We start from the raw sequence: 25867 nt of genomic DNA, 5'->3' as shown, positions 1-25867 counted from the left end.
AGAAAATAAACAAAAATTAAGTTAATTCTTCCCAATTTTCAGTTTCACTGTTGTGTTCACTATGAGGGCAGTGGCAGCTTGTGCTCTGAACCCCCAGCACTGTGGGATGGGTATTTCCCAAGTGGGGTGAGGAGGGCAGGGGGACAAGGTGACCTCCCCAAATCAGTGACCTCTGAGGAGAGGTGGAGACAGTGCATAAGCTCTGACCATCATCAGTAGCCTGACCCAGGAGAGGAAACCTTCATCAGAGTGACAGGGCAGAGCAGCATGGCACAGAGGAGACCTGGCAAGCCTGTAATACCCCACCCACTGTGTTGGGACCTGCTGAAACCACTCATATCTATTTTTTTCTAGGTGGTTGCATTTGTCTTTCCCTGCAGCTGGGGTTCTGCACAGAGTATTTGTGGGATCACATCTTTATGCTGCGTCCCATCTGTTGTTGAGGACCTGAGGGCAAAAATCAAAGCTTCTTTTTAGTCAGGGGATAAAATGCCAGTTGACTGCAGGGATTCAAAGCTCAGCATCTCACTGCTCTTTTCAGTATGGATATTGAAATTTACCATCTTGCCTTGGCTGGTGGCTCATGTGCCAGCATGGACCAGATGCCAGCAGAGCTGCACCGTCCCGCCCCAGAGCTGCTGCCCTGCAGCATTTGCATCTGCTGCTGCAGGAGGGAATATCCTGAACCATGGCTGACTGTTCAGCAGTGGGTTCAGCTGCTGTCTCTCTCTCTCTGTTTGGCAGCTCACTCTGAGTTGCTAAATGATCTACATTTTTGTGCCTATAAATAACGACGGCAGCAGAAATCGTGACTATTGTTGTGCCGTCTGTCTCTGGAGCAAGCCCAGTCTTGTGATCTCACTGCTCCACTCAGGAGCTGCTGCTTTTTTTCCCAGTCTCTGCATGGCATTTCAGCCTGATCTTCTGTAGGGGTCTTGATCTCAGGGTGCCCAAGAGGTCCAGTGCAGGAACCTGTGGGTCCCAGGTTGGTCTAACACTGCAGGGACAACCTTATTGCAGCAGCAATGCCATTTTCTCTGCTGGGCCAGGTTTGTGGTGGTGCCTGTGAGGGACATGCACACCATGGCTATGTGATGGACACACCATGGTTGTGTGATGGACACACCAGGGCTGTGTGATGGACACACCATGATTGTGTGATGAACATACCATGGCTGTGTGATGGACACACCATGGCTATGTGATGAACACACCATGGCTGTGTGATGGACACACCATGGCTGTGTGATGAACACACCATGGCTGTGTGATGAACACACCATGGCTGTGTGATGAACACACCATGGCTGTGTGATGGACACACCATGGCTGTGTGATGAACACACCATGGTTGTGTGATGAGCACACAATGGCTGTGTGATGGACACACCATGGTTTTGTGATGAACACACCATGGCTGTGTGATGAACACACCATGGCTGTGTGATGGACACACGATGGCTGTGTGATGGACACACCATGGCTGTGTGATGGACACACCAGGGCTGTGTGATGGACACACCATGGCTGTGTGATGAACACACCATGGCTGTGTGATGGACACACCATGGCTGTGTGATGGACACACCAGGGCTGTGTGATGAACACACCAGGGCTGTGTGATGGACACACCATGGCTGTGTGATGGACACACCATGGCTGTGTGATGGACACACCAGGGCTGTGTGATGGACACACCATGGCTGTGTGATGAACACACCATGGCTGTGTGATGGACACACCATGGCTGTGTGATGGACACACCATGGTTTTGTGATGGACACACCATGGCTGTGTGATGGACACACCATGGCTGTGTGATGGACACACCATGGCTGTGTGAACACACCATGATTGTGTGATGAACACACCATGGCTGTGTGATGAGCACATCTGTTTGAGGCCCAGAACCTGGATCTCTTGTACTTGACCCAAGGGATGTCTGTTCTTGCAAGCTGAGGTGTTTTGGGATGTGGTTGTTATTCTACAACAAAATTGTTAGTCCATTATATTGTCAGTGTCTGCTTGAATCTGAAAACACATTAATTAATGTGTTCCTTCTCCTGGGTGACCATGTCCTTAAAGATGCTGAACCATAGAAAAAATTGTGATAATACAGCTTGGTTCTGTATCTTCAAATAGGGCTTTGGGCAGCTCTGAAACCCAAGTTCAGCTGGTTTTGTGGCAGAACTTTCAGCCTTGGGAGCACTGGGCTATCAGGCATTGCCTTGTGGGAGGGTTGGGCGCCTCTGCATTCAGGTGGCCCTTAAGGCAGGAACTTGCAGCACAACAATAAAAACAATTATTAAAAAACCCCTAATCATATAAATATCAGCTCAGTTTTTGCAATAAATAGTTTATTTTAATGGAGTAGTATACAGAGGTTTTTTTAATGTACTGGAATAGCACTGTTACAAAAAGCACTTTAACAAGGGGTTTCCAGCCTGGTGCTTAACAGCTGCAACAGGGGAAACATTTGGCATTTCTGTTTTCCTAACCTCCTGAGAGCACACCACAGAGATGCCTCTTAATTGAACCCTTAAACTTTTAATGCAGTCCCTGGACTGATATGCGTTTGCCCTATGTTTTACTTAGCTATTAAATGGTTGACTAAGGCCTTTACTTGGCCTATTAAACTGAATTGATGACATTTTAATATTGCACAGGGAATACCACAAGCCAAATAGAAAACAGACATCTGTGGCACTGAGACAGGTCAATTCTGGCACTGGGCTGAGGACCTGGACCAGGGAGCTGAGCTCTTGCAACCAGAGCAGCAGAAATAACACAGCAAGAGCAGGAGAGCCTTTTCATCAGTGGCTTTGGATGTTCATACCTGGCTATAACTCATTATTTAAGGGCTGCCTAAAGCACTTTATAAATCATCAGTGTGAAATCTGTTTTCCATACTGGTCTGTGACACATGATGAGAGTGAATGGCTCCTTCCATTGCATAAACACACCTGGTTTTCCTGCTGGAGGGACAGACACTCCAGCTGCAAGGCCAAAGTCAGCACGGTGACTTTTCCTTTAGTTATGGAAGACGTGGACTAAGATTACCATCTCCTAAAAACATGACAGGATGAACATATTTCTTAAAGGGATTAATCTGTCTCCCTACAAAGGTTAAGGGAACAACTGACATTCACTTTAATGGGCCCTGTTACTGCTCCATGACATTGGCATCAATCTGGCAGTCATGGTGCTGAGGAAGTGTTATGGTGCTGAGGGAGTCTGCAGTTATTTTCTGAGAGGTGGAATATTTTCAGATGGAAGTATGGAAAACATCCTGTGGTTTAGGGCACTTTCCAAGTGTTGGATCTGTTGGTTTGATTCCCCTCTCCTCTCTTACATCTGGAACAGGGTCAGAGCTTGTGTCCCAAGTCCTGGGAGATTTGCTGCTCACAGTGGTCACACCTTGACCTGCTGGCAGCAGCAGCACCTGGGTTATCCAAACCCTAATTCCCTCTCCAAGGACCTAAGTCCCTTCTCAGAGTCATCCTTCACTGGCTTGCCCAAGGTTGCAGAGGAAATGTGAGGCAGAGCAAAGGTTAAAGGCAGATCCCCAAGGTGAAGCTCTTGCCTTGGCCATGCCTCCATGTTTGTACAGGAGTAGAGTGATCCTGAATACCTCACACCTCCCATCCACTGGCACCAGAATTCTGGGGGGAAGTATGGGGTTGTGTGGCAGCTTTCATATTGTGAGTATCAGATGTAAATACTGCAGTAATAGTAATTTCTTTGCCACATCCAGTGTTACTCTGTGAACACTTTTGCCATATCTAGTGAACTTTGCTTGGTACACAGGCAACTAAAGATTGCCTGATAGCAGAGCAGTCACTGCATGGAGCTGTGGATGTTTACTCTCTTAGCACTTTGTTTTGGTCTCCTCCTTGGGACCAGCAGAGTCACTGACTTGCATGCATTGGCTTAGGGAGGCACAGTGCCTGCTTGGCAGTGACTGGACTGAGAGCATTGACTTTTGAAATCTTTTTCTGTTTCCAGTCTCTGAATGCCTCTCATGCAGAAGAGCAGTTGCACTAGAAATTTTATTCTAATACTTGTGCATCAGTGTGCAGGCTCCAAGGTGGTGGGAGACAACAGCTTGACAAAAGTAAGGACCACAACAAAGCTCTCTCATGGGTTAAATGCACATACAGGGCATAGATTCTTTTTAAAAGAGTTTAAACAGTGTTATTCTTCAGCTAAGTGCATTGGGCATAATTTTTCAGATGCTATTGCCAAAATCTGGACCCTCAGGATTGATGTGCAGGGCTGATGAACCCTGTAGCCAAAGTCTGCATTTTATTTTTGTCCATGAATTTTTGCAATGTGCTTTGACTACTGTATTAGGAAAAAAAAACCCCGTGTCCATCCATTTTATTAATTCCCTAATGTTCTTAGTGTATAAATCACACATCCCAGGGTTATATTTGCTAGATTATTTTTTAGGTTTGATCAGTTTGGGATGGAGGAAGAGGTATTGATTTCAATTTTCACATTTCTGTCTTTTGAACATGCACAGCAGATGCTTAGGAGCCAGGACTGGAGATATGGGGATACTCCAGGTCCTAGGAGTATCCCTGCAAAATGGAAAAAGATTACAAACTTTTTTTTCTAAATCACTAACGAATCCTTGAAATTATGAGGTCATACAGTTTTTTCAGCAGGAATGCCCAGGATCTTAACAGATCCTATACTGACCAAATTAAGTAGACAGCAATGAAGGATTCCCTGTGGGATGTACTGAGCTGTTGGGGTGGCAGTTCAGGGCAGCTCAGCACAACCCTTTGGATCCTCCAGAAGTGGGATAAGGCTCCAGAGGACTTGTGCTGGCACACAGCTGCTCTGTGGCCAGTGTGCCTGGCAGAAATCTCCCTCCTGGAGCTGTGTCCTGCCCTGGGCCTCCCAGGAGCAGCAAGGCTGGGCTGGGAGAAGCAGTTCCATGGCTGGAGCCTGAAGCTGATGCATTCTCACAGCTTGTATTTCTGCTGGTGCTTGGGGCTTGCTCATGAATGGGATTTTACAGGGCAGTTTGAGTATGAAAAGTGAAACATGGGGAAATTATATCCTTTACAATCCCCAGGGGGGAGGGCTGAAGGAGAACTTTGCACAGAGCATGGCTATCAGGAGGCATCAACAAGGTTTCTTTAGGGCTTTGGGATAACCCTGTTGGATGCTTTGGAGGCTGGGGAACTTGAGGGGAATGAGGTCCATGTCTTTATTTTTGCCCACTCTGCCTGGTGGTGGGGCTTACCAGGAGCTGCCTTTGGGGTGCCTGTCCTGGAGAGGGATCTTTAGGATGCTGTTGTGTGGGATGGGCAGGAGTATCACTGTGCCCTGCGCCAGCAGATGACCAAGGTGTTTGCTGAGACACAGAGAAGAGTCTTTGAACAGCACTAAATTGGACTTTTGGTGCTGGATGCAGCTCCTACAAATTTCTGCATGTGAGACAGTCTGGTTAAGCTTTTCTCCATTTTCCCAGCTAACTTTGATTCTTTGTTGTATCAATCATGGGTTTACTTTTTACAAACATAAGCTTTTACAGCTTGTCACTAATCCATCCATTAAAAATTATTACAGAAATAGACAAGGCAATTGTAACACAAACTCCTAAAATATTGAGCATGACCTGTGAGGGTTGGCTTCTTGGCATTGATTCACTCTTCTGTCTTGAAAATAAAATTACTGTGGAGCTACTTGTGTTGATTAACGAAGAAATAGCTGGAGCCTTGCATTTTCTGTGTCAAGGAAAATGTAAAGTGTTAGAATAGATGGCAGCCTTGGAGCAATAACGTATGAATGGATATTTAAAATCTCTCCCCAGGCCAGGGGACAGTCCCAGTAAAAACCAGAATGCCTGGCAGTTGTCCAGCCTAGTTTGTTAAGACACAGGAGCAAATAGCTGCCATTAAAAATAACAGAATCATAAAATCTTCCCACTTTTTCTGTAGCCCTCATTATTAGCATGAACATGTGTCTGTTTTCATCTCTGTGATTATATTCTTGGAAATTGTCTCTGTGATGAATTGATGATTTCCATTAGGAACATCTCCACAGCCTGGACTAAAACGGACACCAGCAAGGCAATAATTGAGGAATTATTAAAATAAACCCTGGGGCACTTTTGTGTTATGTAGGACATTCTGGAAACCTTTTCTGTGAGCTCTGCTCCTAATAGATCTTTTAACAAATACTTGCCTTCCCAGAAGGTTGGAGTTTATCTCCTTCTAAAGGCAGTAAATTCAGCTATTTCACAGACTAAAAGCAGTAAATCTGTGCCTGTGGTACCTGGTTTTAGTGCCAGGCAGCCAACACAGGCTGAGCCAGCACAGGGTGTTGGCAGGATCTCCTTTACTGCCCTCTCCATGCCCAGCTGGTTTCCCTCATGATTTCCCAGCATTTTTGGAGGCTGTTCTCTCTGCTGGCCAGGTTTGCCTGTGTTTCATTTGCTGCTGGTGGCCCCTCATTCCTCCCATCTCTCCTGGGGATGCCATGGACAGCATTTCCTTGAGGAGCTCTCATCCCATGGCAGTTGAAGAGTAGAAATCACATGAGCCATCCTGTTTCACATCCTGAATTCTGAGGCGTTTTTTGAGAGCATCGAGAATTAGGACCAGATGCTTTTTTTTTTTTTTTTTTTTTTTTTTAAAGAAACTGCCTCTTTTGTACATCATAAATCTTCCCTCAAGGCCGTGAGAGAAAATCTGTGCTGCCCACCCTCCAGCCAAACCACAATAAATCAGCAGGTCCTGCTGGTCCCTGCTGTGCCTTATCTGTGCAAAGGGCTCAGCTTGGAAATGAGCTGTTGTTACTGGGAGAGGGCAGCTGGCCATCTGCAGATAAACATGGAGCTTTAGTAGCCTGTGCTGCTCCTGGCCCCTCAGCAGTGCACAAGCAGCACCATGAACCCACTGACAGGCTTTGTGCATGGAGGGAGCTGGGAAGGACTGGGTGATGTGAAAAATTGGGGTTCACACATAGGTGAAAGCCCCAGGTGGGACACATCAAGCAGAGCTCAGCAGTTGTGGATTGCAGTGGGGTTGGAGCAGTGGGATTTAGACCAGTGTGTTTGCCACAAACTGCTTTTGACAGGTTTGGTTTGGCTCTGTGTGAGGCTCATCCTCACTTACCATGGCCTGTGCCTGCTGTCCCCCTTTAGAGGGGACTGGGCAGGAGATTAATCCATTTATGTACAGTCCTTAGGTTTCCAAATTCACTACTTGTTTCTCCTGTTCTTTCAGTGACATTACAAAGTGCTCTCTTAAAGCTGAATTTACTGGCTAAATATATAGTATTGCTCTTAACAGTCATGTAGGTTTTATTTAGCTGAAATTACATCCAAGCTGTAGGAAATTAGATTGATGTGTCTCCACACCACTCAAAACTGCAGAAATTCACTCTTCGCTGTGGGAAACAAGAATATCTTGATTGAATAGCAGTGAGATAAACTCACAAGATGAAGCAGAGTGGTTAAATGATGTTGAGAAGTGACCAATTGGAAACTGTATATTCTGTTTAGGTTATATTTGATTCAATTCTGAAATACAGGTATCTAGAACTGGTCAATATCCTGTCCAGGAACAGCTCATTCATTATTGATGCTTGTGTAAGTGAAGGTACTTAACATGGTAATTTAACATTCCAAATGGAGAACTGGAAATGAGCATCACTCAGCTTCTAGTTAGCTCTTCTCAATGGATACCTTCTCAGGTGGCTGCTGAATATAATTTTTTCTGAGAGAAACTTCAGATAGAAGCAAAAAGAATGAGTCTACCAAGACCTAAATAGAGTGAAGTTTCTCTAATACAGCTAAAGAGTCTGCAGGCAGTGTTGAAAGGATTCCAGTGACAGAACATCCAAAATTATCATTGGAAAAAAACCTCAGTGTAATTAGTCAGTGTGTGTAATTAACTGCTGGACAAAGCAGACAAGGGATTAGTGGTATCTTCTAAGTCAAGTCTGTCTACACTGCTAAATGATAGTCTTTTGTCCAGCCAGGAGCAATGGATCAGAGGCAAAAATTGTACAGCCTTTGTTTTGTCTGGGGTCAGATTAGATTATCAAAAAGGCTTTAAAATCCATGAATCTGTCATATATGATTTTAAGTGAATGAATCAAAAGACACCCTTAATGTAGGTATGCACATTCAGACCAGAGCTGAGTGAATAATTCAATAATTAATTTGATGAGTGCAAACATAAGAACACGAGTGCAGTTTTATTGGGTCATACCAAAGATTCATCTGTTCCAGGATGGCTCTTCAGAAGATGACAAAGGCTTTTGTCTTAAATCCACCACCTGCTAATTCCATTAGGTCCCATTTCTTATCTGTGGTGTGAAATAATTCTTTATATTCCCCTTGCCCACACTCCATCCTTCTCATTAATGGTTTAATGGTGGACTTGGCAGTGCTGGGTTAATGGTCAGATTTGGTGATCTTAGAGGTCTTTTCCAGCCTAAATAATTCCATGTTTCTGTGGATCTATGATTCTGTAGAGTGTTCTCCTCTGCCATCTCTTTTCTTTCTAAAACACATTCTCTCTGTTCACAGAGAGGCTCTCTGGTCCTGCTTGCTTTTCTTCTCTGTACTTCCCCAAGTTTCATTATAGTTTTGGCCAAAACATCTTTCCATAAAGATCATCAAGGTGGGGTTTGTCCAAATGAACACAGAAATGGACATTTCTGCTCCTCACACCCTAGACATGCTCCCTTCCTTGTGTTGGGATGAGGAGTGTGGTAGCACCCACTCAGGTGCTCATTGTCTAGACTTGCAAGATTTGGTGAGATGAACTTTGTCAAAAGTACTGAAAGTGGGAGTGTTCCATGAATGTTTAGGAGGACAAATTATTTTCTGTTTTGCACTCATTTTTCTCCTAAAACTTCTGCTTGATTTTTCATGGCCACAGAGTATTTCAGGGAATTGTCGGATGTATTTCCTGATATTTTTAAAAATTGTGTATTTTAAAATAGTGCATATAGAATAAAATGGGTTTTACCTTGTACTTGAGATACTTGTGCATTTCTTAAGAAATACTTCATTTTAAGCAATTAGAATTGTGAAGTTTCCTTATCAATTCTCTGCACTCAAAAGTTGTAGAGCATAATAATGACATTTTAAATGTATATTTAGTAGTTGCAACAGTTTGATAACACAAGATACCTATATAACTTAGGGTTAAGTTGGTCTGTTTGGTTTTGATATTTAGTTCTTGATTTATTGTTTCTACAAACTGCTTGGAAAATTGATATTTGATATTTGCAACAGTACATCTTGACCAGTTGGCAGCATTTCTTCTTTTTTTTTTTTTTTTTTTGGTTCAAAATAAATTTTCCAAGGTTGTATTTCTCTAGGACAAAAGGATTGCTCAATGTTGTACATCCTACAGATAAGAAAAAAAGTAGAATTTATGTGAGATACAGGGGATATAAGGATCTTCAAAGCTCTTTCTGCCCTGAGACAGGTATTAGTCAATACTATCTTTACATTTGCTATTTTTCTTATGACATCTGCCTGCAAAATTGTGAGAAAGCAAGTGGAAAACAATTCAGTCTCAGAAAAAGGAATATTCACACCACCCCAATTTTCTATTAAGTGTATTTCACTGAAAATTTGGGCTGTTTAAGCTCCAGCTGAGAGTGACTTTATTGCACTTTCCTGTGCTCCTTTCTGTTATTTAGTACAATTCTCAGTGCTGCATTCACCTTATATTTCAAAATTGTTTGCTATACATTGTGCAATTTACAATAGCCTTTTTCATTTGCATCAGTTTTAATTATTTTTAGGTCTGTTCTTCCTAGTTAATGTTGGCAGGACATGCAGGTTGGTTTCCATTGGAGAACAAGTGAAAAGGAAAATAAACCAAACCTATTAGTGCTGAAACATGACCTAGTTTTAAATTGTTGTCAGGTGAGGAATCTCCTCCAGATTTTAATCGTCCACTTATTTCATGGAGAGATGGAGGAATAAGACAGCAGTTAGGAAATACATTGTTCCAACCTTCAGATACTGGAAAATGTTTTTTGAACAGTGGTTTGTCTACAGAGCTGTACTTGTTTCCTAGAAGCAAAGTGAAAAAGATTGAGGCAACAAGATCATATATATATATATATATATATATATATATATGATCTATATATGTACTCACACACAATGAGCAAGAGGGAGCTGATTTACTGACATCCCACAGAAGGAAGTGAATAAACCAGTGATCAATTCCTTCTTTTAAAACTATGCTTTTGAGATATTTAATGCATTCTGTGCATTTTTAATGACATTTTTTAAAATGCTGGTTTTCCACTGGTGAATACATTGTTTGCAGGGATGTGGGGATATCAAACTGATACAGATAAAAGTCACCACTTCTGAGCTTCAGCTTTGCCTTTCCATTTAATGCAGAACCATGAAGATAAACAGGCTGAAGTGCCAACCTCTGTCATAGAATCATGGAATAGTTTGGGTTGGAAGGGACCTCAAAGGTCACCCAGCCCAACCCTCCTGCACTGAGAAGGGGCAGCTTCAACTACACCAGGTTGCTTAGAGCCCTGTCCAAGGTGACCTTTGATGTTCCCAGGGATGGGACATCCACCACCAGTCTGGGAACCTGTGCCAGTGTTTCACCACCTGCACAGGTCCTTTTTCAAATGACAAGGAGCCCACTTGAGTGTGATCCACCTGCTTATCCCGGGATGATTCCTTGATTCCTGTGGAGGTGGATCAAACTACAGGAGCTCAGAAGAGTGGAAGAAAGGATGTGCCCATCTTCTGCACATCATGGTGTTTGCAGACCTCAGCAGAGTGCTGGAAAGGTTGCTATGATTATTTCTTAGGGTTTGACTGCATGTTGGTGTTTTCAGTGGAAGCACTGGTCTCTGTCCTGTGCCTCGTCATGGTGGCAGCACTGAGGGAGTGTTGCTGTCACTGGCAGGTCCCACATCTCCTCCATGCACCACTGCCTGGGGGGATGAGCACAGACTGGGCAGATGGGCTGCTGGCATTTAAAGGGCTGTCATAAGCTGTCACTCAGAACAATGTAATCACAAAAGACTTAAAACCCTGATGTCCTTTGTCATTTGGTTGCCTTTGGTTCAGTCACACCTTTCACAGCTGATAGGACCTGGGGAAATTTTGAATATAATGTGTAATCTTTGAATATGGAATAAAATTTTGCATAAAACAAGAGAGCATTGACCTTGAAGAATCATGGACCTTTAAGATCTCTGCAATAGGAATTCTGTGAAGGAAAGTGCTGTCTCCAAAGATTTTAACTGCCAAGCTGTATTACATGCCTGAGCAGAGCTTTCCAGAGTCTTGCCCCAGTGGAAACAGAGGTCTGTTCTCCAAAGCACAACCTCACTACAGCTGCTCAGCAAATGTCACATGAAACTTTTAATGCAGGAGGAAAATTTGTTAGTTTGCTCAGTATGGTTCAGAAAAATGGCCACAGCATTTTTGTCCAATTGTTTCCCAAACAACCCCTCAGGGTGGGGAGCAGCCCTTTGGAGCAACCATGACCACAGGGCTGAAAAACCAGAATAAATCCTCTGGCAATGTTGCTTTGCATTTTCTCTACACAGCCTGGAAGGAGGTTGTAATGAGGTGGGATCTCTTCTCCCAGGAAACTGTTAATAGGACAAGATGAAATGGCCTCCTGTTGCACCAAGGAAGGTTTGGGTTGGATATGAGCAAAATTTTCTTGGCTCAAAGATTGGCAAGCACTGGAACAGGCTGTCCAGTGAAGGGGTGGAGTTGCCATCCCAGAAAGTGTTCAAAAAGGGAGTTGCTGTAGCCCTTCAGGATATATTTTAGTGGGTATGGTGGTGTTTGGTCAAAGGTTGATGCTCTTGGTGGTCTGTTCCAGCCTGAATGATTCTGTCATTGAATAGTGCTATCAAAGGAGAGGGTGCTAACATCTCTCCATCCCTCCCTGCTCTATGCACACACCTGCATTCTAGAAATATAAGCCAAAACTCATGCTGTGTCCTTTCTTTGGTGGCCTTGGAGCATATATTTATGTTGCCAGCAGATTTTAAGCTGGGTGATTTAAAGATACAATAGGGAGGAAAGTCCTCACCTTTTTCAAGCTGTATATTTTATGATGTGCTGCAAATGAGAAAGCCAGGGCAGTTTTCTGACATATTTACTGAATAAAGCAAATCTCTGTAGGTCATACAGTAATTCTGTAGCAATATCTGTCCCTGCCTGATTAACACTCTAGATTATTGGTACAAGGAGAATTTTCATCACGTACTTCTATTTGCAAGAGGTCAGACTAAATAATCAGAATGTTCCTTTCTGGGTCTAAAATCTATTAATCTGTTTACTCATTTTCCTTTTATGTGCTGCTTCATTTGAACAATGGCATGAGGGTGGCCAATTTCTCTTTCAAACACCACATTGGCCAGGTTTGTTTTCTGGTTCTCATGCATTTTTCACAATGCAGAGGAAGTTTAAAGCCAAACAGAAAAGCCCCCCATTAAAAACAAAATGCATTTAGAGAACTGAATTATTTGTCTTAATAAGAATTCCTTCATTAGAGAAATTTAATACTCAAAGGCAGAACTTCTCAGGAATAGCCCCTTCAGTCTTTCTTATCTCCCCTCACACTTCAGCTTCATGCTGAGCTCTGTGCTGTTTCTGCTTTATATTGTAGGAAGCTGTGAATGTGTAACTTCTGATAGATAAGCTGCTCACAATTATAGGGTAATGCTCATATTTAACTTATTTTTCATACTGTCCTGGGAGGCCTCCTGCTCCAGTTTTTGAAACCAGTCCTCTTTTTTGTTTAGCATCCCTAATGTGCAAGTTTAAAGAGCATTAGTGAATCCCCAGGGATGTGTCTGCCTTTGCAGGGTGGTTCTTCTAACCCAGCATGAGGTGTGGTGCTTTGGTGACTTGTCCAGTGGAGAATGGATCATGACTTGAGCTGCATGGAAGCATCAGGTGGACTTAGCACCCTTCTGGAGGGAAAATCCAACAAGCTCTTAATAGCTTTGCTTGGGTTCTTCATGTAAATCCACCACTGATGAGTTCATCAATAAGACTCCTGATAAAAAGCAATTAAACTGTCAAGCAGTAAATGATCCAGAGCAATTCCAGCCTGTAGTACAAAAGAGGAAGAAAAGCATCAGTGTTTTGCCAAAAGGCAAAGAAGTCAACATGATATTTCAAAGGGTGTTATTTTCCAAGCTCCTAAAACAAGCAGAAAGGTTCCTACACTTGGTAACAGTGGGGGATGCAGGGGTGAAGAAATGAGAGGATTTATCTGTACACACAGACAGTCCCACCAAGAGAAAGAAAGGGTAACATGAATACATTACTATGACTAATTTTTCATTCCAGTGTTTATTTGTTCTTTTATTCAGGTATTTATTCACCTGAAGGCTAACATGTGTGGGGATGTCCCCCCCCAGCAGCCCTGCTGAGGTGACAGTCTGGCAGGTGTCTGGTACTGTGACCTGCACTGTGTGGGTGCAGGTTTCACTCTGCTGGCAAAAACACCAGAAATTCAGAAAGATGGGCTCTTGTTTTCTGTTTATGAGTTATGGGGCCTTAAATTACAAGGGAGTTTTTGTTTGGTTCTCATTTTTCATCAAAGTACTGCTTTGAAATGCTGCACCTTCTGCTCTCCTGATGGTGCTGCAGAGGAATGGGATACTTTGGAAAAAGTTTGATAATATCCTTTCTCTTTACCTGCAGCATGGGCTGTTTTCTTTTTGTTTGCCAGTTTGGTCTTTTCCTGATGAACTGATGGTGAAATGGGGTAATGTAAAGGGAAGTTGTAATAGTAATGTGTTTAAATGTAATAGTAATGTGTTTAAATAGTAATGTGTTTATGTGTTTTAAAAAAGCCTGGATGTGGCAGTCAGTGCCATGGTTTAGTTGAAGTGTTGGGGCATGGGTTGGACTCAATCTTGAAGATCTTGAAGGTCTCTTCTAACCTAGTAATTCTGTAAATTCTGGGAATTCTGAGAATTCTGTAATGCTGAAATGTTTCCTTGTCTCTCACAAGTTACATCTGTAAATTGGAAATTTCCCAAATATGGAAACTGTGGTGTTAAGGACTGACACCAATCCTTGAACAGAGCCTGAGTAATTATTGGGACACTGTTAGAGTGACCTCTCCTTTGCCTCTAATGAGCATTGCAAGGTCTTTCAAGGTCCTTTTTTACTGTCTGAGCAGGGAGTTCAGCCAAGAGTTTACACACTGAGAACCCGATTAACAAGGTAGCTTGTCCATGTACAAAACCATTGGTATTTTCAACGTTTTTTGAAACCTGTCCTGAACTGTGCCACTCAGTGTGGCAGCTTGTGATAGAGGTTTAGATCTGCATTTAAACATCAAACTGGGAAGAAGCAAACCCCCCAAATCCAGTCAGGAAAATAAAAGATTATAAATATAACTGTAGGAATTTATTGCAAACTCCATCACCAGCCTAGGTCCTCTAAAAGATTTGTATCATCTGCTTGATCAATACCTGAAGTCCCCTTGATGAAACACTTGATCTGGAAGCCTTTATCTCAGGAAACCCTGGAAACAGAGTGCAATCTGTGTTTCCCAGTGGAATTGCTGATAATGTCTCTTTTATCATATGGTCAAGTTGGGTTCTCCTGTCCCTCCTCAAACTTGGTGTTAATGGAATTAAATCCTGGCCTATACCAGCAACAGAGGCCAGCAGGAACAGTGACTGCTCCCCTCCCCTAAAATCCTATTTCTTTCACCTTGAATGTTTGTTCTGGCCTTTTTAATGTGGCTAGTCAGTAATATGTACTTAAGGCATGTAGCCTCAGGTAAAAAATGTAGTAGGAGTTAAAGTATTCATATTTATGGCTGAGTTTGGTTCTATCTTTTTCATTCTAAATCATTCTTCTGGTCATTGTTTTGAAAGAGTTTCCCATTGCTTGAAGCAGACAAGGCATATTCTGGGGTGTCCATATGCCATGGGGACGCTTGTCTCAGCTCCTTCTCCAGGTGCTGAGCTTTTCCCAAGCTGCTTGGAGAACCAGGGAAAAGCCACAAGTCAGTGGCTGAGCCAGGACCAAGGGCTGGAGCCAGACATGTTCCATCCAGGCAGTCCCAGCAGGCACATCCATACAGAAGAGGCAGTTGTGGCTGCTTTGCTGAGTTTTGCCCAACCCTGGGCAGGGCTGATGCTACCCTGGATCACAGCATGACACTTGAGCTGCTCCAGAGTTAAATGCTTTTCAAGTACCTTAACTTGGCTGGTTGTCCTTTGACTTTTTCTTTGCTGGGAACCAAGACTGAAATCATAAAGGGGAAAAGGTTCCTTTTGCTGTTGTTTTTGTGTCCAGCTCCATGAGCCAGTGCCAGCTGCAAGACAGGGGCAGTCCTCTAATTTCCACTAATGAGAAATCCCTCCTACCCTCTCTTTCTGGACAGAAAATTCTGTCTTAAATTCCTTTAAAACAAAGACCTAATTCTGCTCTTACTGCCTGCAGTTTCTATTCTGCTTCAAAATTGCCATAGAGAGGGCAAAGCTGGATTAAAAAGAAATAGTTGTTCCATTAAAAAGAAAATAATTGTTCCATAGTATTAAAGACTGGAACAAACTGCAGCAGCACTTTATGAGTGCCCAGGTCTGCTCAGAACAGATGCCAAGTCCCATCTCAGCAGGGCAGAGGGGGTTGGGATCAAGACCAGGCAACAGGCCACATCTCCACCATGAGTTTAGAGCTCATGTCAGTCCTTGGGTGTCGTGCAGGGAGCAGCATTCCCAATGACATTGTGGTTGGGTTAACCCCATCTTGGAGGAGAAAAGCCATAAGGACATAAGCTCCATATGGAAAGTAGCCATGGCCTTGGGTGCTGAGTTGAAGAGCATCCCAGGGAGGTGGAGCTCAGCCAGGAATCTTGCCCAAAGCAGGGAGACTCCAGAGGTGAGTGCAGATGTGTAATGCACCAGAACACAGAGTCACCACAGTAATAAATAGGAGCACGAGACCCTTGGCTCTCTGCATGGAACTGGGATGCTGTCAGCATCCTCCATAAGCAAGGGCCTGCAAATGTAAGGGCTGCTCCTCCTGAGTGCTTGGGTTGAGCTCTGGTTTGCAGTGCATCATTTTAGAGGTTGCAGATATTTTCTGTGTGAAATAAAATTATAAGCAGATTGAGCCCGGGTACAGTAGATCCACTGGACTAAATCTGACTAAGAAAAGCTCTTAATTAAAGAATGAGGCTTAAGGGGGGGCAGGGAGTGAGCTGGTATGGAGGGAAATTCTGTCAGTTTAGTGAAAAATATTTTGTGGAAATATACTCTCTGTAAAAATCAAAGGAGAGTTTCCTCGTGCAGGAAAGCAGGTGATGTAAATTGGTATCTACTAAAGCAGTCCATTGCCTGAGGGCAACAAAAGTAACTGCATGAAACTGCAAAACAGCACACACTGCATTTTCATGGGGAAATGTGCTTTATTCTGGGATATTAATTACTGTGTGGGCTCAATTTTCAGTGCAATCAATCCTCAGGAAACAAAGGGACTGCAAGGGAAATATAAAAAGACAGGCAGCTAATAGGAGCCATATTCAATAAAATTGCATCTGCCTTCAGTGAACAGTGAGGGTGAGGTGTGTCTGTGCCCCCTTGGCACAGGATGGGCTGGGCCAAGAGGGGCTTGGAGCAACACTCTGTGTATTTGCACATATGTATGTATAAATATGTATATGTGAGAAATACAACCCCTGTTTTGAGAAACTAGGAAAGAATTAGGGGGTTTAATTCAGGCTGCTGGTGGACTTCAGACCCTGGGTGAGCTTCACCTTTCCTGCAGTTTCAATATAGTGCCAGTATGTCAGTAAGCTGTTTGTTTTGTTTGCCTAGCACTTAATAGAAGGATTATCTGGCTTCTTTCTTTCAAGGTTTCCAGGGTTGCTTTTCATTTTCTAAGCTGAATGTGTTCATTTTTAGTGGTAGCATTCTCTCCCATTCAGGCTCCAAACTTCCCTAGGAAGTGACTTCATGTTATTATTCAAGAAGATTATTGCCTGGAGTGGCTGAATTACCTAGTGTTTGTGTAATGGCAAGCTCTCAGTCCATATGCATTTAATGACTGTAATCATTTGTTATTTTCCCTTTATTAGGTTTGTTTTTAAAGAAAGTTTTACTGTGCTATTTATGATATGCTAAGTGGTGCAACTTGCTGAAGAAACATTTCGCATACATTTTATTTTTTAATAGGTTTTGCTTGCTAAAATGGAAATCTTTTATTTACCCTAGTCGGGCAGTTTTTTGCTGACAGTTTTATTATTTCAATTACTCAGACATTTCTTTCCTCTTTTGTTTCCTTAGATACTCCTCCAGGGAGTTTTAATGTGCCATTCTTTATTTAAAATTGGGTTCAGAACGTGTTATTTCTAGCAAGGCAGGGAAAAAGTGCAGTACAGCAGACATTAAATAGTGGGATGTCAAGGTTTTATTTTCTTTCCTCTTTGAGCTGTGGAATCCTTTCCTCATTTGCGTCATCTGGTGATGAATTGCACTGATAATCTGAGTTCCTCATCAATAACTGTCTCCTACCAGGGCCAGGCAGAGGCTGTGCTCTGCCTAAAGAGCTTGTGGCTGCAGATAAATGAGCATACATGTGTGAGTAAAGGAGGGGACCGCTGAGAGCATTTAAAATTGTCAGAGGTGCAGGCTACTTTAATAAAATAATGTTCTATAGGTAGTGGCAGCAACTCCTGAATGCATTTCACTCACTAGTGGGGAAAGAATGGGACCATTCCTCCAGGGCAAACCCCAAGCCTTGGTCAGTGGCGTGAAAAGTGAACCCCAAGGGATGATAGAAGGGGGGAGCTTTACAGCCTGAGTGGGTCAGCACCAGCAGATGGAACTGTCTCTGCAAAGTTCTCTGGGGTGGGACAGCAGGGAAAGCAGGGTCTGCTCCCCTGGCTCTTGCTGGGCTATGATTGTGATTCCCTCTGCAAGTGCAGAGAGTCTTTGACCCCTCCCTGATGTGTGATGGGTTTTTCATTATAGCCTGACCAAACTCAATTCATAAAAATCAAACTCAAAATCAAACTCAATTCATAGAACCATAGGATAAGCTGAGTTGTAAGGGACCCATCAGGATCATTGAGTCCAACTGGCCCTGCACAGGACTCCCCAGTCACACCCCGTGCCTGAGAGCATTGTCCAAATGATTTTGAGCTCTGTCAGGCTCAGTGCTGTGACCACTTCCCTGGGGAGTCTGTTCCAGTGCCCAACCACCCTCTGGTGAACCTTTTTCTGGTATGCAACCTAAACCTCCCCTGACTCAGCTTCAGGCCACTCCCTTGGGTCCTGACACTGGGCACCAGAGAAGTGACCAGTGCCTGTCCCTGCACTGCCCCTCCTGAGGATGTTGAAGAGCACAATGAGGTCTCTCCTCCAGGCTGACCAGACCAAGTGACCTCAGCCCCTACACATAAGGCTTCCCTTCCAGACCCTTCCCCACCCTCGTGGCCCTCCCTGGGACAGTGGGAGAGCCCCAGAGCTGCAGGCAGATCTTCTCTGGCTGCCTGTGTCTAGTGCATGGCCTTGACCATCCTATAGTGATGCAGAAAGGGCATTACAAAGCACATCCTCACTCTTCTGCTTCCCGTTGTGTTTTCCAGAGTGTCTGGAGGAGAGCTCTTTGACCGCATTGTGGAGAAGGGATTCTACACGGAGAAGGACGCCAGCACCCTGATCCGGCAGGTCCTGGACGCTGTGTACTACCTGCACCGCATGGGCATCGTGCACAGGGACCTCAAGGTACAGCCACAGCACCCCTCTGACCCCTGGGCAGCGTTAGTGGAGGCTGTGCAATTGTGTGAGCCTAACAAACACGTGAAGTTTGTTCATTGTGAAGAACAAACAATGGAGGTTGTGTAATTGTGTGAGCCTAACAAACATGTGTGCCCCAGGACTTGCTGTTCCAGTAAGGTTGTACCATAGGAGAGATGCTCCAAAGCCTCCTGGAAACCTTCCCCCCAAGGATCCCCCTGATGGGGAGACCCCTAAAAAGTTCTGTGCCAATACTGAGAGATGAACGGGACTTTTGGATTTTTCAGTCTTCAAGTTGCTGTTTGTTTTTCTCTTATCAGAAGTTCAGCACACTGTCTACATCTCAGACGTAGTCTACAGAGAAAAGGCACCAAAAGTCACAAGACACACAGGTTCAAGGTCCTTTAAAGCTATTTTGCCCAATTAACTCTTAGAACCTATTTTATTTCTACCTTTTTACCAATAACTAATTATTTGTCTGTTCATGCAACATCTGAATTGCAGTTGTTTCTCACCAGTCACTCTGCGCCACCAACACTGCAGAAAATGGAGTAGATGGAGAACAAGAAGGAGATCAGACAATGCCTAAAATCCTCCATCTTGTCTTCTATCTACCTCCATGCTAAAACCCCAAAACTCTACATTTTTCACCCTGTGATAAACTACACTACTATCTATTTCACACACTCATAGATTCCAATTCATCCCAAAGTCTTGAAGCTTTCTCCATGGACAAAGGTTAAAAGCAGTGCCCTCCTGGGGATCAGGACTTCTCAGGACAGGCAGAGAAATATTCCCTGTGCCCTGGATTCCAGCACCCATGGAATTGGTTTCAATGAGGACTCTGGAGTCAGGATAGTTAGAGTGGGAGCTTTGCACTTATGATGTGAGGAAAAGCCATTAATTCCCAAAATGTTACATGAAGGCAGAAAACCCATTATTTTATTTACAGGGAATGTCCCTATGAAGGCAGGAATGATGCATCTGACTCCATGCTCTCAGAAGTTTAATTAATTATTTTATGATACTATATTATCTTAAAGAATGCTATACTAAAATATACTAAAGAATACAGAAAGGATACTTACTGAGTGCTAAAAAGATAATAATGAAAACTCCTGGCTCTTTCCAGAGTCCTGACACAGCTTGGCCCTGATTGGCCAAAGAGTCAAAACTCACAGCAGAATCCAATGAAACAATCACCTGTGGATAAACAATCTCCAAACACATTCCACATGTGAGCACAACACAGGAGAAGCAAAAGAGATAAAAATAGTTTTCTTTTTCTCTGAGGCTTCTCAGCTTCCCAGGAGAAAAATCCTGGGTGAAGGGATTTTTTCAGAGAATGTGAATGCCACACCCCATCTCAGCTGAGGTGTGTTCACTGCTATAAAGATTTTTGCAGGTTTGCTGTGCTAGATTTACTTTTACTTAATAATAACTGGTAACAATAATGGGGGAAAGTTGAGTGATTTCCTATCATTTGGAGCAGTGTTTTTGTTAACAGCAAGGGTTCTTCTAAGGACCATTGTGTGCCAATGTGATATTTAGATGATTTTCCTTTCAGCTGCACCATATTGTCACATCTAAACCTCTCAGCTTTTCAGGTAAAAAAATTCCCTAAATGTTGTTGTTTTATTATTTTCTTCCAGTATCTTAAGTGCCATTAAGACAAGCAGAAAGGCTTGGATTTGATAGCACTGTAGTGTTTTAAGTAATAAATTAGCAGAAGATACTAGAAAAATATACAAATTTCAAAAGAAAACTGTGGGTTCAGCTCCTGAGCTGGTTAATTCTGCCAAAGTTTACTGCCAGAAATGAAGACTTCAGTGATGGAAATAACACCTCTGTATTTTGGAGGGGTGCTCCAAACAGGAGTTTCCTTGGATGTTGAGGCAGAGCTTGTATTTTCCCCCTGTAAAGACAGTGGAATTTGGCCACATGTTATGAGCCTTATATAAGCCTTATAAAAAGGTTTAATGAACACTAATAGAGTCAAGAGGCACTGCAGTCCAGTCCAGGCAGTCCCAAATAATGGGTTTCCTGTAAGGAGGCACTGGTTAGGCTTCCCTCTCCTACAGTCTCCACACCTTGCCCTCAGCTCCTGTTCATTTCCTGCCCTTATGCTGAAGTACATAGAAACATTCCCATATTTATGAGCTCCACAGAATTCCAGTATGGAAGTGCTGCATTTTAACATGACCATCTTGCTCCCTAATTCAACTTTCAGTAAATAACTTCAGGCTTCTTTCTGCCACCAGCAATTTTGGAATGAGGTCCAAGACTTCTTAATTCAGATATTCCATTGTACAAGGTCTTGGTATTCTTGTATTTACAATCTAAAGCAGGTTATATCTCTCATTTTAAAAAATAATCTTATTTTAAAGTTCCTGTAATAAAATATGGGGTCTGGGGATTCAGGAATTAAATTCATGTACAAATTACTTTCAGAGATTATATAAGGCCAAGCTGAATTGAGATCAAACCAACCTTCTCCAGTGGTATTTTGTGGCAAAGAGTAGCTCTTTTTCTCTTTCTCTCTTTTGTTTGCAGATTTTTGTCAGTGCCATATCAATTGTCAAAATGACTCATAAAATACAGTATATAAGGAACACCTGCTGTGAATTTCTGTTAGCAAAAACATACCATGATGAGAAAAACAGGGATATAATAAGACTTTTAATGATTTCAAAATATCAAAATAAGTGTAAGGCCCAAAATGAAACTCTGGGAAAGAATCCACTCTACAAAAATACAACCCATAAAACATCCGTAACAATTATTTATTCTAATTATGTGTTTATTCAGATACCAAAACAGGACTTGCTGTAGTTGGTAAAAGCAAGTCTGGGCTCCAGGTCTCTAAGTAATGCAAGAGCAGATTAGAAGAGATGGCAGCAGGGGATGTCTGGGGGGACATGGGGGGAACTCCAGGATGCACAAAATGAGTGAAAGAGGCTCAAGCAGCTCCACTTGGTACAGAGGCACCTTGTTAATGCTTTTTGATATAACCAGCTTGAGGAAACAGAATTCTTTTAAACAAGTTTGACTTTTAAGTGTGTGGATTTCTTGGCCTTACTAAATGTGAGTATGTGGGAACCTGAGGTGACTTATCAGAAATTGTTGGGAAATAACTGCTTTTCCCTTAATTCCAAGTCTACCACCCCCTCAGCAGATCACAAGAGCTGTAATAAAAATTAGGGGTGACTCCAGCCTAGGGCAGAGCATGGCAGGAGACTGAAGTCCCTAAAAGAGTGTCCACACTATAAAGTCCAATTAAAGCACTGGACTGGCAAGTTATCATGAGAAAGAAACATAAATGGTACAGCTGCATATTTATTTTTAGGAGCCAAATAATTTCCCTTTTCACCTCATCCCTGCTGGCCCTCAGCTGTGGCTGTGGCTTGCAAATCCTCTCATGGCCATTGTGTCCCATGTTTCCATGAGTCCCATGGATGAAGCCATCGCTTGATGCTGGGGCTGGGGAGCAGGAATGGCTTTGACCTCCTGAATGGGGACATCACCCTCCAGAATTCCTTCATCCCCCCCTTCCCCAGAGCAGATGGAGAAGGGAAGATAGATGCTGGTGCTGCTGAACTGCAGTTTCTCCTCCTCACAAATCCAAGCTTGGATGTGTCCCAGGGAGCCTGAGGATGTTGTGTGGCTGCAGCTGCTCCTCACCATTCCCTGGAGCACACAGCAGGCTGTGTGTCAGCATTTGTGCCAGCTTTGGGCAAAAGACTCCCCCCAAGTCTATCTGGAAACATTGGGTACCCATTACTTCTATAGGTGGAGACACAAAAGTCCAAAACCCATTGCCACCAGGCTGAGTGCTGCAGGTGTGGAGCCTTTCATGGGCCCAGATGTTAAGCAGGGGAAGAGGAGGGCTCTCACAGCACCCAGCAAGAGCTTTGCCGTGTAGCAGCAGCACACTCAGAACACATGGATGCAGGGCTGTCTGCAGCAGGTGGAGGCTGGTTGGGCTCTCCAAGCTGCCTGACTCTGGTATAAAAGTCACAGGGCTTTGTGGAGTGATCCTTGTTTTCTCTTGCCATAAACAAGTTGCTGTGCTTAGTGCTATAGCACATTTTTCCTTCAGCATTTTTTCCTAATCAGCTCTAGCTGAAATATCCTTGCTTCAAGTCTGTTAACTGTAAAGGCATTTCCTCTCTCAAAACAGTTTGTTTCTAGTGGAGAAGATACAAAAATTCTCTAATACCTCCTGTTTTCCTTTTTCTTTTTTCAAATGCTGTATAATTTTTTTTAGTACACCACCTGGATTTGCCATATTAACTTGCTTTCAAGTGAATCCTTCTGTTTCACCACTCTGAAGTGAAAATGCATCAGACATATCTCACAAGTAAGGGATGAGCCTTAGGTCTTACTTGAGGTGCCAGAGGAGAAGTTTGTTGGCCCAGAAAAGTTGCTCAAAGCTCAGGGTGTCAAGGTCTTCTATTTGTTGCCATGCAGGAGTCTGGAGAGGATCTCCATGGAGGTTTTAAGAACAACTCTTTAAACTTAGGGCAACCAAATTATGTTTGTGTATGGAATGACTAGGTGTTGTGTTAAATGGAATGCATGGGTCACCATGGTCAGTTGTTACTGAACTCACATATTCCAAACTCCTTTTGCTTGTTCTCCTTTCTAGCCTGAGAACCTGCTTTACTACAGCCAGGATGAGGAGTCAAAAATCATGATCAGTGACTTTGGCTTGTCGAAGATGGAGGGTAAAGGAGATGTGATGTCCACAGCCTGTGGCACTCCTGGCTATGTTGGTAAGAGGTTTGCTTATATTTTAGTGAAAATGAAATCATTCTCATTTTCTGGTGCTGGTACATGGTGCACGTGAGATTTTACAGATATTTGTTAGAATTTAATGTTTGCCTGCGCTCTGTCCTGTGTGCTCTTCCCCTTTGGGGTACAATTCTGCAATCCAGCTCTGGGTTTGTGGGATTCACTTTCATGTTTTCAGTCCTTTGTGGAATGATTGTTCTCAAAGACCCTGCTTTAGCTACACCAGGAGCATGTGAAGAATAGCCTCAAATGTATTGCTCCAGCAAGCACCTAGGAAACCAAGAAGCTTTACCTAATGCAATGTATTATTTGAATCATAAAAGTTAGCATTTGCCAGATTCCTCTGGCAGAAGACAGTAAAATCAAAGAGCTACATTTATTCAGATATGTTCAGTAATCCTCTGTTACAATCACATTAAGTTCCTGACTCAGATGTTAAAATGCAAAAGCTCTTTAGATCCTTGGGCCTTCCTGGACAGTGTCAAGTTGTTTTCTGTCATTTATTCTTTGCTCTTCTGTCCATTTGGTAGTGATTGTACAAGGCCACCTATTAGCAGCATGTTTACCAGCAGCCTCTAAAAACAGTTAAAGTAGCAGAAAGTGAGCATTAGATGGCAGGTGGTGATGAGGTCTCTTTGAGCAAACACATTTAAAAGGCTCCCTTTGTGTACAAGCCATCCACCAAGCCTGTGCCTCCTGCTGCACCAGGATCATCAGCTGAGGTGGGGAAATGAAACTCTGGGGTATCCATGAAATCCATGAAACTGACAGTGGATAGATTTATCTCTGATCTTTCCAGCAGGAAGGACTGGATGCTTTCCAGCTGTCAGATGCTCTTTTTACTTTGCAGCTGCCACCTCACCTCTTTTCATTGTTCTGATGATATCATGGTACAATGTGGTGGTGTTCACTGGGGTCCCAGGATGAAGGAAGAGATGAGAAGCTTGACTCCATGTTTCAGAAAGCTGATTTATTATTTTATGATATATTATATTTAAAGAAAATTATATATTAAAACGATACTAAAAGAATAGAAGAAAGGACTTCATCAGAAGGCTAGCAAAGGAAAGGAATGGAATCATAATAAAATCTTGTGACTGACCAGAGAGTCTGACACAGCCAGACTGTGATTGGCCATTAATTACAAACAACCTCAAGAGACCAATCAAAGATGCACCTGTTGCATTCCACAGCAGCAGATATTTATTGTTTACATTTCATTTCTGAGGCCTCTCAGCTTCTCAGGAGAAAAATCCTAGCAAAAGGATTTTTCATAAAATATGTCTGTGACAGTACAACAGCTCAGATTAGGTGATTATGACACAGTGATACAGATTTGTCACAGGTGCTTGTTGTGGGCATCATCTTCACACTGTGCAGACACACTCTATCCCAATAAAATCAGGAAAAGGAGCAGATTTCTGTGCTTTTCCCATCAATGTTTTATTTTAAGACATGGGCCAGGATGCACTCTGAGTAGCAGTCTTGTGTAATCACACCAGACTGGAAATCTTCTTCCAAAGCAGTAGCAGGAATTGAGCTGAGACAGCAATTTTCATAACTTTTGCTGTCAGCTCTTCTGTCCCTATCAAACATGTTTTATTTTGCTCTGGAATGGGCACTGACTAGAATGAGTCTCAAGACACAGGAAAGCTTAGATGATGTTTGCTGAAGTGCTGGTGAAAATGAGGGAGCGACTCTGCTTGGTCTCTGAGTGATCTCATGCAGCCTCTCATCCTTGCTATTTACATGAGAAAACTTGCTGTTTCAGAGAGGAAGCTCTTGGAGCTTGTGACAGGAGCTGTAGTGCTTTGAGAGACGTTTGAGAGCTCTCATTACCCGTGGTCTGGCCTCTGATGGCTGCACAAGTGCCTCCAGGCTTGTTGTTACCTTGCTGAACACAGGATTTACTCATCCTGGTTCAAGAGGTCATGGCCACTTATTTCTGAAGTGCTGACAGGACTTTTCCCCCTCCTTCACAAAGAAAACAGCTTTAAATATTTGTTCTATTTCTTTTTTTTTCTTTTTCCTTTTTCCTTTTTTTTTTTCCTGCACATGATGCATCTCCTCTTTAGTGCTGTACTTTATTTTCTTGTTGCTCAGACATTTTCCAAGCTCAGAAGGTTTTTGTTGCTGATCACTGTGGTGATACCCACAATGGTCCCCCTTGAGTGTTACACCTGATGTTGTGGCATCTGCATGGGTGGTCTGCAGCTTGCCCCCATCCAAAAGCTTTCATGTCTTCCAGTGTCACTCCAGCTTGCAGCTCCTGCCAAGTGCCCTCAAGTCAAAGGAGAGTCATTTCTCCTAGTGG

At 43.1% G+C, this 25867-nt stretch overlaps 1 protein-coding gene across 2 annotated transcripts in view; it reads left to right on the top strand.

Moving 5' to 3' along the window:
• Positions 1-25867, top strand: part of CAMK1D (calcium/calmodulin dependent protein kinase ID) — a 217509-nt gene that overhangs the window by 153700 nt on the left and 37942 nt on the right. For both annotated transcript variants that reach the window (XM_059847499.1, XM_059847498.1), the window contains 2 exons: positions 18609-18747; positions 23408-23534. In XM_059847499.1, the coding sequence (XP_059703482.1) occupies positions 18609-18747; positions 23408-23534 (266 nt within the window). The remainder of the gene's footprint in view (positions 1-18608; positions 18748-23407; positions 23535-25867) is intronic.

The sequence above is a fragment of the Haemorhous mexicanus genome, chromosome 5, assembly GCF_027477595.1.
Source record: "Haemorhous mexicanus isolate bHaeMex1 chromosome 5, bHaeMex1.pri, whole genome shotgun sequence".
Classification (NCBI taxonomy): Eukaryota; Metazoa; Chordata; class Aves; order Passeriformes; family Fringillidae; genus Haemorhous; species Haemorhous mexicanus.
This window is presented reverse-complemented; position numbering and strand designations above follow the sequence as displayed.